The following is a 15,415-nucleotide window of genomic DNA, read 5'->3' on the forward strand; positions in this document are numbered from 1 at the left end:
ACCCGTGGACTAGATACACCTTACAAGAGAAAACAAAATTCATGCTTACCTGATAAATTTCTTTCTCTTGTGGTGTATCCAGTCCACGGCCCGCCCTGTCACTTTAAGGCAGGTGTTTTTTATTTTTAAACAACAGTCACCACTGCACGCTATAGTTTCTCCTTTTTCTTGCTTGTCTTCGGTCGAATGACTGGGGGTGGCAGTTAGGGGAGGAGCTATATAGACAGCTCTGCTGTGGGTGTCCACTTGCAGCTTCCTGTTGGGAAGGGGAATATCCCACAAGTAATGGATGAACCCGTGGCCTGGATACACCACAAGAGAGAGAAATTTATCAGCTAAGCATAATTTTTGTTTTTTCTGAAGTCAGATAGCAAAGCGTTTCTGGAAGCCATTCCAGTATGGAACAAATCCAATCAGATTAGGATCCTACTTTCATTGCAACTTGCAGGAAGTTGTGAACTCCGATTTGTCTCCTGGAGACCAGGATGAGGAATTCAAGTTTTAGAGAACATGCAGGGGATTCTCCCGGCTTCTATGTCATTAGAAGAAAGGGATTTTTATTTGATATTTATTTCTCCAACCTTGTCAATGTTTTAAAGATGACATCTTCAGTTTTAGTTTGGATCTGAAAACCTTGAATACGTTTTTGAGAAGTTTCTTATTCAAGATGGATTCCTAATAAATAATTGTACAGAGACATACAAAGAACGAAAGTAGTGCTGAGCCCCGTTTTGAATTCACAAAAACTGTCTTGGCAAAAATAACCTGAAATCTAAATCAAAAGAAACTAACATAACCCCATACATATATAATTTCCTTACATAAGGCAGGGAGAGTCCACAACTTTAATTCCTTACTGTTGGGAATACAACACCTGGCCACCAGGAGGAGGCAAAGACACCCCAGCTAAAGGCTTAAATATCCCTCCCACTTCCCCTATCCCCCAGTCATTCTTTGCCTTTCATCACTATTAGAGGTGGAAGAAGATTTAGATAGTCCTGTATGGGTATGTTCCCTTCGAGAAAGGACTGGAGTTTTAACTAATCATGTCAACCTCTCAGTGAGAGTATTAATGAAAGTTAATTAAGTTAGTTTTTCTATGAACCCATTCAGACTGTCGCTAACCGCTCCTGATCAATCAGTGTTGACGAGTTTCACTGCTTGCTGTTACACACTCAAGTCCATGTCAGAAGAGCTGCTGCAAGACTGTCACAGTTGAGAAGCTGTGCCTGTTTCACAGCATGGATCATGGAGGGTAGATAGTTTTTTATATATACATTTTAAAACGCTATACAGGGTCACAGTGTGGCTCCTTTATACCTCAATAGGATCAAGGGTTAATATCTCCTTCAGGGAGATTATTTGAACAGTTTGAGGGTTTATATCTGCTTAATGTGAGAGTTTTTTTAGGCTCATAGGCTGGTGTGTTTTTGGCTTAGAACAAACAGGTTTCACTTTTGTTTTTGACGTGTTGCGCATCTCATAATAGCTTGGCACCCTTTTTCATAGCAGGGGAAGTCCTGTCTTACGTACCACGTGCCTGGGTGCGGTCTCTTTAATTTCCTAAAATCCTGCTGCAGACATCACTCCTGAGGAGAGCGTTTTCACTGTTAGCTGTCTGGGTCTAGGAGGTGGTGAGTGCCCCAGCCATTGGGAGTATTAAGGTGCCGTTTTTTTAAATTAAAAGTGTTTCTTTTTGATTGTCCTTCTGTGGGTATATGCAAAGCTATGGAGGACTCTGATACTAAATTAGAAGGTTCCGCTCCTTCTGTACTGATTAATAATTCCTGTTTATATTATGAGGAGGCTGTGGTTTGCCTGCCGGCTCAATTTTCTTTCCATTTGCCTAAACACTGTTCTGAAGTCTAAGAAGGGAGACAAGCCTGGTAATACTCATAGCGCTATTAGCCCTTCTGAGCCGTCTACTTCTCAGGAATCTGGGTCCCGAGAAATTACTACCCTCTCTACATTACCCGCTCCACATGCAGTTCCCCGCGGCTCAACTAATCTTCCATCTGGAGGGGGCTTTTTTCCAGCGGACGTTACCACAAAACTTACAATCGTCGGTGTCTTGCGGCCCTCAGTGCCTTCTAGATCCACTATGCAAAGTAAGATCTGTGCTAACCAAGTTATAGTGAAAAAGCCAACAGACACGTGATTTTCTCCAAAACACCTTAAAACAGAAATACGGAGTACAATGTAGAATGATCAATACCCACAGGGGTATTAAATCAGACAGACTTCTGTGGCGCTATAAAAAGCTAAACTATAAACTATATGGCAATATAAATACTATTAAATCTAAAAAGATAGATTAGGTATGCTCAAGATAGCATAGATCAGGTAGAAAAGTGAATATATATATATATATATATATATATATATATATATACACTCTAACGGGGAAGGGGGCAAAATTATAACCCTTAAAATATATCAATTCATAAAATAATATATTGTTTAATAAAAATATTAAAAGACTTCTAAGTAAGTCAAATTCATCAAGTTAAATATTAGAATAGCTGTGTGCAATATCTGGTATTGGTGCAATAACCTGGTATTGCATAGGCAGGACACAATTAATTATACAAAACAATTCATATGGAAATAAAAAATAAAAACTGTTTAGGACTTCATAAAAAAACACACACAAATTTCTATATCTAACACACAATGTTGGCTCGATAACAGGTTAAAAAACAAATGGTCTATATTAGACACTCTACACAAATATAGTGTAGTAAGACTTGAGATTGTTTGATACTGAGTTCATCAAACAGCGTTTTAGACAACAAATGCAATTGCCCAAAAGTCTTTTAAATGCTAATGTTGCTCCAGCACTTGCAAACGATTCCTATGCGGAAGAAGGGGCAAACAAGAGATACTTGTCACAAGCAAGAAAAAAGTTTAAAATAAAGGTGTTTAACGTCTTACTTACACCGGGTGGTGTCAGACGATTCTCAAAAGCGTGGTCCAAGTATTTTCCTCTCAGCTCCTTGCAGCGGGACCTTTGTTCACTTGGTACAGACAGCTGTATAATTACGGACAAAGACACCTACGGTCGTGGCTAATACCGCCGTTGGCGTTTCAGATAATGACAGCGTGTAGAAAACAGCAGGTACGGATCCTCAAGCGGATCAAACAATAGAGCAACGCGTTTTGGCTATTACGCCTTTGTCAAGCTCACCTTACACACATACCTTGGTGCCTTTTTTTTTTTTTAAACGGACTTTTACCTTGGTGCCTTTTTATAGGGGTTATTATTGATTGTTTATGATGCTGAGAGTAATTACTTTTGGTCATCAATTTTTAATTCATTGTTTATATATTTAACAGAAGAATCTCATTTACCTCCAATATTAAATTAATTTATATATAAATGTTAGATCAATTCGTTAATGGTAAAACATGATTATTAAAAGTTAAAAATTACAAATGAAAAACTCCTCATAAAGGGCACCAGTTATGATGTGCTTACAGTCTGATACTTAATATATACAAGTTAAAAACTCCTCATAAAGGGCACCAGTTATGATGTGCTTACATTCTGATACTTAATATATACAAGTTAAAAACTCCTCATAAAGGGCACCAGTTATGATCTGCTTACAGTCTGATACTTAATATATACAAGAATAAATATATATAAACATATAATTATATAGTCATATCCATCTACAGAGATTAACTTTTGTAATCATCAGTGGTGGCAGGTTATACTAATTCTTGGGAGTAGTTATTTTAGGAAGATTATAATTATAATCTCCAATACCACATATCTTATTATATAATTGTCCACTAGCTCGTTTAAAACATGTTCGACAGTGTATGCAATACAGAAACTATTAAACAAAATTTCTTGAGCATACCTAATCTATCTATTTAGATTTACTAGTATTTATATTGCCATATAGTTTAGCTTTTTATAGCGCCACAGAAATCTGTCTGATTTAATACCCCTGTGGGTATTGATCATTCTACATTGTACTCCGGCCCTGTGTGCCTTAACTCGCCCTAACAAACGCAAGAGAAAGGTTAAACTTAGTTCTCCTGATCTAGAGTCATCTAAATATTTGTCGGATTTAGCTACTGTATCCCAGCTATTCCAAGGATGCGTTAACCTCTGTAGCTTCAGAGGGTGAACGTTCTGAGTCGGAGACTTCAGTTACTAAACCTCCTTCAGCGGAGGAACCCTCCTTTAGATTTAAAATTGAGCATCTGCGTTTTTTTTTATTAAAGAAGATTCTGTCTACTCTAGAGGTTCCAGAGGCAACACTCCCTGAGGAGCCTAAGATCCCTAAATTTGACAGGGTTTTACGAAGATAGGAAAGTCCCTCTGACTTTTCCTGTGCCAGTTAAGATGGTGAACATTATTCGTAACAAATGGTAAAGAGTAAACACTTCTTTTTCCCCCTCATCTACTTTTTAAAAATGATTCCCGGTCCCTGACTGTCAATTAGATTTGTGGGGCTCCACCCCGAAGGTGGATGGCGCTATCTCCACGCTGACTAAACATACTACTATCCCTCTGAAGGATAGTTCTTCATTAGAGAAACTATGGTTAAAAAAATGGAAACTTTTCTGAGGAAGATGTTTCAACATACAGGGTTTTTATTTTAACCGGCGGAAGCTGTAGCCGCGGTTGCTGGAGCAGCTACCTACTGGTGCAACACTCTGTCAGAGCTCATTGAGGTGGAGACTTCCCTCGAGGATATTCAGGAGAGAATAAAGGCACGGAGAATTGCTAATTCCTTCATCTGTGACGTGAATATGCCGATTATTCGCATAAATGCAAAGGCTGCTGGCTTTGCGCTTCTAGCCTGCTGGGCTCTCTGGTTGAAGTCTTGGTCTGCGGATATGACGTCTAATTCCAGACTCGTTTCTCTTCCCTTCAGGGGAAGATTTTATTCGGTCCTGGGCTGGATTACATTATCTCTACCGTTACCGTGGGGAAAGGTGCCTTCCTACCACAAGATAAGAAGAATAGGCCTTAGGGACGTTAACTGTCTAATTTTCGTTACTTTCGTGCTGACAAGTCGCAACGACAGCAGTCCTCTTCCAAGTCCGAGCAGCCCAAGGGTACTTGAAAGCCTGCTCACTCCTGGAATAAGTCCAAACAGACTAAGAAGCCCGCTGAGAACAAATCGGCATGAAGGTTCGGCCCCCGATCCGGGATCGGATCGAGTAGGGGGCAGACTGTCTCTTATTTCAGATGCTTGGTTTCAGGATGTACAGGATCCTTGGGTCCTGGAGGTTGTATCTCAAGGATACAGGATAGGATTCAAGTCTCATCCACCCAGGGGCAGATTCCTACTCTCCAGTCTTTCAACAAGACCAGAAAAGAGGGTTGCCTTCTTAGGTTGCGTACGAGATCTCTCCTCTCTAGGAGTAATTGTCCCGGTACCTACAGCAGAAAAAGGTTTGGGGTATTATTTAAACTTTTTTGTGGTTCCAAAGGAGGAGGGAACTTTCCGTCCAATTCTGGACCTAAAGTTCTTAAACAAGTTTCTGAGGGTTCCCTCTTTCAAGATGGAAACAATACGGTCAATCCTGCCTCTGGTTCAGGAAGGACAGTTTATGACCACAATAGCAACAAGGAAAATTTCCCTAATACACGGTTCCCAGACCAAATGAAATGTCCACTGAATTTGGCACAACAAAAGCACTTTACTCAAGGTTACATGTAACAATTCATACCTTTATTTGTGGTGTTACAGACAAACACTCTGCATACATATGCGTGGTGACTACCAGGAGACACAGGTGTAAATGGAGTGTGAAGTCACCTGACGCGTTTCACGCCCTTCTGGCGCTTTGTCAAAGATGTGGACGTGTGTGGTATTAGCATACTTTTAAATGGTTACCATTATTCAAAACCGAAAAAACTCCTCCCTTATTGTGATGTCACAGTATTAGGCTATACTTCAATATCAACTAGATCAGTTCTGTGTAATACAAAAAGTGCTGGATATAGTGATGAAAGTGCATTTTAAGTGTATTGATTATTCAATAGCTGAATATTATAGATTAAAAGCTAGAAATTACGGCTTTAAAGACATATCATTCGTAACAAGATTAAACTGAGCAATATTTGTGTTCATTTGTTTTCAATAGGTTACATTGTTGTTGTTTAGAGATGAATTATCATATCAATGCTGTTATTTTGCCCCCTCGTATGCCAATTTATTTTTAGGGTGGTTTGAAGCCACATATATTTTTGGGCAAACAAATGAATTTGGGAGCTTCATTGAGTTCTACGCCAGATTTATAGATGACCTTCTGTTTATCTGGCGTGGCACGAATGAACAATGTCAAGATTTTGTCAAATACTTAAATAACAATGACTTTAACCTTAAATTTACTTTTGAAGTGGATAAAGACAAAGTCAACTATCTAGACATTACGTTAAAGGTATGTGATGGCAAAATAGTCACTGAATTGTTTAGAAAAGAAATCTCTGGAAATACCATTTTAAGGGCTGATTCATGTCATCCAATACATACTACCAAAGGTATACCAAAGGGACAGCTAAAGAGAATCAGGAGGATATGTACCAATGATAGTGACTATATAATTCATTCACAAAATGTAGTCGAAAGGCTAATAAATAGAAGTTATGATAGAAAGAAACTCATGTTAGCCAGAGCAGAAATAGCAAAAATCAAAAGACAAGATCTAATTCATAAAACTGATACATATGATCTCAAAAAATCAACAAATTGGAAAAGTGACAGTATAGTTTGTGTTACACAATATAGTAAACAAGTTAATCAGATTAAAAACATTGTAAACAATAACTTAAAAATCCTTAAACTAGACGAGAAATTAAATAAATGTCTAACAAAAGGCATTAAATTTGTATCGAGAAAAGCTCCAACAATAGGTAGCAAAGTTATCCAATATGTATACAACAGCTCCACCCTAAAATCAAAAGAAACATGGCTTTCAAAAAAAGGTTTCTTTAAGTGTGAAAAATAAATGCCAATATTGTCATGTAGAAAACACGTTCACATCTTCATCAAATAACACAACCTATAATATCAAATATAGGTTAGATTGTTGTTCCAAATATATTGTTTATTTAATAACTTGTCAAATCTGTAAACAATAATATACCTAGTCGTTTTCTAAAAGACAGAATACGTGAACATTTGACATCATTAGAAAAGGATCCACCTAAGACACCCGTAGCCAAACATTACATTAATCATGGAGTATCTATTGAAGACAGCAAAAAAGCAGTCAAATTTCAAGCTATTGATTTTATACCAGCTAATAAGAGAGGAGGAGACAGATTTAGAAAACTGTTGGATAGGGAGGCGAAGTGGATATTTAAATTAGGAACTAAAGAACCCAAGGGAATAAATTCCAGATGGGATCTAGACCTGTACCAAGGAAACTAAAATAAAGGTCACAGACAACTCACATATGTAATAATACCTTGACACTACCAAAGTTAATCTACTCTCTATACAAACAGTACTAATACTATATATGAATAACTATTATTAAATAAGTTAATAATGTAACACCATTTAAATTATAGTACAACATACTAAGTATAGAAAAGACCATAAATAAGGATAAACATCTAGTAATTTAATAATATTAACAGAATAAATACTTATTCTTTAAAAATTATAAATTAATATTATAAAGTTAAATGAAAGGAAAATCTAAACTAATAAATTATAAGTCAGGTGCAAAGTTCAAGTCTGTTCTTTTAAAAATCATTTTAAAATTTTAGTGCTGATATTATAATACGGCTTTAAGATACTTTAGGCTAACCCGGTCACTCAATACTCTAAGGAATTTAAAAACTGAGTGTCCACAGTGTAACAACTTTAAATAAAGTAAGAGGGCTAGACACACTATTGGTAAGACTTTAGACAGATAAGAAATTTAAAAGGTTTCAATTTTTGGTAATAGAGAAAGCTTGATCATGCATAGATATAGAGAAACAATATCATAATTTTAACAACACTAACATAACTGTTGATAAAATAACAGCATTGATATGATAATTCATCTCTAAACAACAACAATGTAACCTATTGAAAACAAATGAACACAAATATTGCTCAGTCTAATCTTGTTACGAATGATATGTCTTTAGAGCCGTAATTTCTAGCTTTTAATCTATAATATTCAGCTATTGAATAATCAATACACTTAAAATGCACTTTCATCACTATATCCAGCACTTTTTGTATTACACAGAACTGATCTAGTTTATATTGAAGTATAGCCTAATACTGTGACATCACTATAAGGGAGGAGTTTTTTCGGTTTTGAATAATGGTAACCATTTAAAAGTATGCTAATACCACACACCACATCTTTGACAAAGCGCCAGAAGGGCGTGAAACGCGTCAGGTGACGTCACACTCCATTTACACCTGTGTCTCCTGGTAGTCACCACGCATATGTATGCAGAGTGTCTGTAACACCACAAATAAAGGTAGGAATTGTTACATGTAACCTTGAGTAAAGTGCTTGTGTTGTGCCAAATTCAATGGACATTTCATTTGGTCTGGGAACCGTGTATTAGGGAAATTTTCCTTGTTGTTATTTACACCTGAGAGCGAGCAGCCTGGTCTGCAGGCTCAGGTTTGTGTTGGGAGAGGCGCCGACACAGCTTCCCTTTTTGGCTCCTATTTCAGACCTAACCACTCACATTTTTAAACTCTCAACTTTCTATTGCACATATGACCACAATAGACCTGAAGGATGCATACCTTCACGTCCCGATTCACAGGAAACATTTTCTGTTCCTGAGGTTTGTTTTTCTGCATCAGCATTTCCAGTTCATAGCTCTTTCGTTTGGCCTAGCTACTGCTCCAATGATATATACAAAGGTGCTGGGGGCTTTTCTAGCCGTTGCCAGAACGCGAGGTATTGCAGTACAGGAGTCCCTTCTCGGTCTTCTTCAATCACATGGATGGAAGATAAACTTGGAAAAGATTTCTCTTACTCCAAGTACAAGGGTGAATTTCCTGGGAACTATAATAGACTCCATATCCATTTAGAATATTCCTCACAGATCATAGACGTTGCAAGCTAACTTCTGCATGCCTTGCCCTCCAGGCCTCCTCGAGACCCTCAGTGGCTCAGTGTATGGAGGTAATCGGACTCATGGTGTCCTGCATGGACATCATTCCTTTTGCTAGATTCCATCTCAGACCCTGGTGGCTCTGTCCAGATAATCTGTCCCAAGGCACGTGCTTTTTGAGACCATCCAGGTAGATTGTGACTGCGGACGCAAGCCTTTCTGGCTGTGGAGCCGTTTTGGGTGCCAAGAAGGCACAAGGTCTGTGGACTCTGGAGAACTCCTCCCTTCCGATCAATATTTTGGAACGCCAGGCAATCTTCAATGCCTTGAAGGCTTGGCCCCTTCTGGGTTCATCCCAGTTTATCAGATTCCAATCAGACAATATAACCTCAGTTGCCTATATCAACCATCAAGGGGCAACGAGAAGTTCCTTGGCGATGAGAGAAGTATCTCAGATACTAGAGTGGGCGGAAAACTCACAAATGTATGCTGTCAGCGATCCACATTCCGCGTGTGGACAACATGAAAGCGGACTTCCTCAGCAGGCAATCCTTTCACCCAGGGGAATGGTCTCCTTCACCCAGAGGTGTTTGCAGTGATATGCAGCGAGTGGGGGATGCTGGATATAGATCTCATGGCATCCCGCCTCAATACCAAGCTACCCTGGTACAGGAATCCTCAGGCGGAATTGATAGATGCCCTATCGGTACCATGGAGGTTCAGTCTCATATATCTTTTTTTCTCCATTACCGCTTCTCCCTCGTGTGGTGGCTCGCATCAAGCAGGAGCGAGCATCTGTAATTCTGATTGCTCCTTCGTTGCCGCGAAGGACGTGGTTTGCGGATCTGGTGGGGATGTCCTCATCTCCTCAGTGGAGGTTACCTTGTCGCAGAGATCTGCTGATACAGGGTCCCTTCGTTCATCAAAATCTAGATTCTCTGAAACTGACTGCGTGGAGATTGAATGCTTAGTCTTAGCCAAAAGAAGGTTCTCTGAGAGTGTTATCGACACTCTGGTTTAAGCTCGTTAGCCAGTTACTCGTCGTATCTACCATAAGGTGTGGAGGACTTACTTGTACTGGTGTGAAGAGCAGGGCTTTTCCTGGCTTAAGGTTGACAGAATTGTATCTTTCCTCCAGGATGGACTGGAGAAGGGTCTAGCTGCTAGTTCCCTGTAGGGACAGATATCGGCCCTGTCGGTGTTACTGCACAAAAGGTTGGCTGACCTTCCGGATGTGCAGTCCTTTGTTAATGCTCTGGCTAGGATCAAACCTGTGTTTAGATCTGGTGCCCCGCTTTGAGCCTCAATCTTGTTCTTAGTGTTTTGCAGCAGACAGACTCCGTTTGAGCCTATGCATACTGTTGACATCAAATTGTTATCTACTTGGAAGGTTCTTTTTTTGTTGGCTATTTCCTCTGCACGCAGAGTTTCTGAGATTTCTGCTTTGTAATGTGATCCCCCTTATCTGGTTTTTCATGCTGATAAGGCAGTTTTACGTACTAAACTAGGGTTCCTCCCTAAGGTGGTGTTGAATCGTAACATTAATCAAGAAATGGTTGTTCCTTCCTTGTGTCCTAATCCTTTGTACGTTTGTTTCACAATCTAAATGTGGTCTTTGTTGAGTCCACGACCCCGCCCGTAATTTGTTTTTTTGATGGCCGGCTCCCTTTTTATATTATTTCTTCTGCCACCTTTTATACCCTGATGTTTCTCCTACTTTTCCTTGTTCCCTCTGCAGAATGACTGGGGGATAGGGGAAGTGGGAGGGATATTTAAGCCTTTGGAGCGATATTTAAGCCTTTGGAGGGATATTTAAGCCTTTGGTTGGGGTGTCTTTGCCTCCTCCTGGTGGCCAGGTGTTGTATTTCCCAACAGTAAGGAAGTCGTGGACTCTCCCTGCCAGGAAGGAAAGGAATTTATCTGGTAAGCATAAATTATGTTATTTATTAAGCAACCAAACAGTCATAACAGACACACATTTAAAAACACTTAAACATTAGCACTATGCAATGTGATAATCACATGTTCTGCGGTAGAGGTTATAATATTGCAATGTTATATTGGCTGCAGCTACCTGATCAATATATGCTAGGCTCCTACAATCTGGGAGCCATTTTTACTGTTAATATTAGTCGGAAGTCTATCTACAGCAAAATTCTGATAATTCTCACCAACAGAAAAATATTAGTTAAATATTCATAGGTAAGGTAAGCAGTTTAAAAAGGAGAGACAAAGCTGATGTCAGTACAACAGTTATGCCACATTCACTTTTAGTCTTTTGATTTTGATATGAGTTTGTTTCCACTATTGTTCATAAACTTTGGTTTTGCTTTGAACTCTTCTGCTACATTGTACTCTGAGCATTGTCTTCTTAGTGCATGCTAGCTTCAAATTTTCTTCACTTGGTGGTTTAATTTATGATTCATAGAGATTTTGTATTTTATCTTCATATTAAAATTGACACCTTTAAAGGGACATTAAACACTAAATACATTTCTTGTACCTCCCTCTAATTGTGGGTGACGCCATTTTGTCACCTAGCTTACACTGGGAGGTGCTGCACAATTCAGTGAAAGCTAGATTTCAACATTGCTGCACCCATAACTAGAGGGAAGAGAGGAATAACCTCAATACTATGCAGATAAAATGCATTTAGTATTTTAATGTCCCTTTAAGATTTTAAAGTAGTGATTTATAAAATGTTCAGACTTCCATAAAGTGCTTATATAATATACGTATTACACATATTGTAATTAATGTGTGTGTATAAAAATGTGTATATATATATATATATATATATATATATATATGTGTGTGTGTGTGTGTGTATGTATGTGTATATATATATATATATATATATATATATTATTATTATTTTCCTACTTGTATATAATCAGGAGCTTTTTTTTGTTATAATGCTCAGAAATATAACATTTTTACACCTGTGTTGCTTTTTACCTCTTCTAGGGCAAAAAAGAGTTCAGATGAGCCAAACCAAAAAATCAGCAGTATTGAAAAAATGCAGGAACCAATTAGCATAAAAGAGGAAAATATAGATGCAGATAGTGACTTGGGAAGTGATTCTAGTGAGGAGGAAGATAAAAAAGATGACACATCTGAGCAGAGAAGGAATTCATCACATGGAGTTAAAAAAGAGGAGAGTTCAAAGGCCTACAGGAAATCCAGACACTCAAGCTCATCTAGCGAGGAAGGAAGTAGGCACTTGGAAGAAAAGATTAGACAAAAGCCAGCAAGTGACATGGCCCCGATGGAAAAGTCCAAATATAAAAAAGAACGTGAATATGATAACAGAGAGCGAAGAACAGAGCATGATGAAAAGCAAAGATATGGAGAACACAGCAACAAGGATAGACATAGGAGAGAAGAGCAAGATACTAGGTCAAGGGATAAAGAAAGAAGAGAATATGACAGAGAAAATAAAGATCAGAAGAGGGAGAAAGAGAGGGAATATTTAGAGAAAGACAGGCAAAGAAATGAGAAGAAAGAACATTACAGTGAAAAAGAACGGGAGCGAAGCAAGAAACACAAAGAAATGGAGGATGACAGGCGAAGAGATCGAACAGATAAGGAGAAGCACAGGGAGAAAGATAGAGGAGATAGATTAGATAAACCTAACACAGAGAAAAGGCCAGCAAGCCCACCGCTGTCAGACACAGGTTCTAAAGAACAGCAGAAAAAATTGGTGGAAATCAAGACTGAAGTTGTGGATGATAAAAAAATTGAAGAAACACAAAAAGAGACATCAACTTTGAGCACTAATAAGTTTGCCAAGCGTAGCGATGAAGAGACTGTAGGGTCAGCAAGAGACAGATACCTTGCTAGGCAGATGGCACGAGCTGGCACTAAGTCTTATGTGGAGAAGGAGGAGGACTAGGTTGTCATCTTATAAATAAGTGGCATAATGTGGAGATACTTATATTTTGGTCATACTGTTAAAAATGGTGGAATTGTTTGCTGAAATTAAATCACAGATGTTGATAATTGTGGGACTATTCTTTTTTGTTAAGTACTCTCTATAGAAATATGTTTTATGCGTATCAGTGGAATTGTGGTTAAACTTCAAATCTACTTAATATATTTTCTCACCTAATGTTTTTTGTTTTTCTTTTTTAAATATTTGATGTACAAAATCTATGAAAATGTGTTTGTATTAAAATAAGCAAATTTTCAATAGGTCTAATGCATCATTAGAGACTTGTTACTACTCATAAAATCCTACAACACAGATATCACTTATCACCATTATTTAATTGGCACATTCGCTACAAAGAAAACTTTCATGCACTGAACAGTGTAGTGAAATCATACCCAAAATGCATGGAATCTTATTTTTACATTCTGTATTAATAAGCAGATATTTAAAAATGAATAAATTTAATTTCAATAATAACAGAAGTGCCTTTCCTTATCTTTATCCTATTGACCTCTATCCCAAGAACACGGTAGGCTTGATTATTTTTAATTCATCTTTGAGTTATAAGTGCTGTAAACATAGGTAAAGACTGAATTAGTGCCTGCTATAGGAGACCAATAAATAAAGCCAATAGATGCCGTCTTAGAAGATACAAATCACAGAATCACCACATGACATACAACCCAATACTGTAACGTGATAATCTTCAAAATATTTCTACTTACAAAGGTGGCAGCACTCAAATTTGCTGAATGGAGCAGGCTGTGCACCTACAGTTGCTTTGCTAACTGTATCGTGACTTAGGAACTCCTGGGAACTAATGATCGATAAAGAAAATTAACTCCAAGCAGTAATAGCTCAAATATTTTTAACTATACTGTTTTATGCTGCCTGATGAAACAGTTAGGAGCTAAAAAAACGCATTGGTTATTCCTTTTGAATAAATATTTTTTAATATTTTTATTGACGCTTTTGTACATTAAGAACAACAAAAAGAAATATAAAAAAAAATTTCAAGCAACATACTCCAAGCACCATAAATGCTTTATCACGAAAAACAAATTTAAGAAAGTCTGCTATTGACGTCTTCAGTCCGTGTCCGTGGAGGTATAAAAAGTCCTCTATGCTAAAGTCCTTTAGTGCACTATTTCTCTTACTTGGTGTATCCAGTCCACAGTTTCATCCTTACTTGTGGGATATTCTCAATCCCTACAGGAAGTGGCAAAGAGAGCACACAGCAAAGCTGTCCAAATAGCTCCCCTCAGGCTCCGCCCCCCCAGTCATTGTCTTTGCCGCTCTAACAAGTAGCATCTCCACAGGAGGGTAAAGAGTATGTGGTGTTAGATTTGTAGTTTTTATTTCTTCAATCAAGAGTTTGTTATTTTAAAATAGTGCCGGTTTGTACTATTTACTCTGAGGCAGAAAGTGATGAAGATTTCTGCTGAGAGGAAAAAGATTTTAGCATGTTGTAACTAAAATCCACTGCTGTTCCCACACAGGACTGTTGAGTACCGGAGAACTTCAGTTGGGGGGAACAGTTTGCAGGCTTAACTGCTTAAGGTATGCTCAGTCATTTTTTCTAACAAGACCCGGTAATGCTAGAAGACTGATAGAAATCCCCATGTGGGAAGGTAAGCCATTTTCTGAGACGCAGTATAGAAGGATGGCTTCAGTTAAGGGCTTAAATACTGGTAGACACTGTGATGGGCTAAATCGATTACTTTATTAGGGTAATCTTATATTTGTTCAAGTGTTTTAGACGTTGGGAACACTTTTGGGGTTTTTATTACGCCTGGCATATTGTAAGACACCTAATCTGACTCAGGAAGGCCCCATAACTCCGGAAAGAAGAGGGAGGGGGCCTCATTTTCGCGCCTCAGTTGCGCAGTTGTTTTGCTAGGCAGCTTCATGCAGCTTCACGTGTAGAGTTCTGAGAGTGCAGGAGGACTTCAGGGAGGCTTATATTCTTCTACAAATAACCCAAAAGGAAGGTAGGGCCACAGCAAAGACTGTGGCACCGTGCTGTAGTGTGTTAAACCGGTAGTTTACTTCAATTGGCTCCGGTTTGGGCAATAAGGGGTTAATTAACTTGAAAATTTGTGTGCAATCATTTCAAAGCATTGGGATCATGTGGTGAAACTTTCATAAAGATCGGATGTTTTTTGGTGATTTTGGTAAAAAAGTGTGTGCTTTTTATTATTTAAAGGCACAGTAACGTTTTTTCAAAAAGTTAATTTTACTGTATTGTAGTGCTGTCTAAGTCTGTCAAACATGTCTGAGTCTTCAGATAGACCTTGTTCTTTATGTCTAAAAGCCATGGCGGTAGCCCCATTGCATTTGTGTTTAAAGTGTGCTAAAACATCTAAGCATTTTAAAGACCATGCAGTGACACTTAAAAATGTAGCCCAAGATGATTCTTTAACGGAAGG

At 38.3% G+C, this 15,415-nt stretch overlaps 1 protein-coding gene across 1 annotated transcript in view; it reads left to right on the forward strand.

Moving 5' to 3' along the window:
- The window catches only part of NSRP1 (nuclear speckle splicing regulatory protein 1), a 183,503-nt gene extending 170,449 nt beyond the window's left edge, over nt 1-13,054 (forward strand). Inside the window, exon 7 of the mRNA XM_053706141.1 lies at nt 12,020-13,054. Within this exon, the coding sequence (XP_053562116.1) occupies nt 12,020-12,947 (928 nt within the window). The 3' untranslated portion in view covers nt 12,948-13,054. The remainder of the gene's footprint in view (nt 1-12,019) is intronic.
- Nucleotides 13,055-15,415: the final 2,361 nt, after the last annotated feature.

This window comes from Bombina bombina, chromosome 3 (assembly GCF_027579735.1).
Source record: "Bombina bombina isolate aBomBom1 chromosome 3, aBomBom1.pri, whole genome shotgun sequence".
Taxonomy (NCBI): Eukaryota; Metazoa; Chordata; class Amphibia; order Anura; family Bombinatoridae; genus Bombina; species Bombina bombina.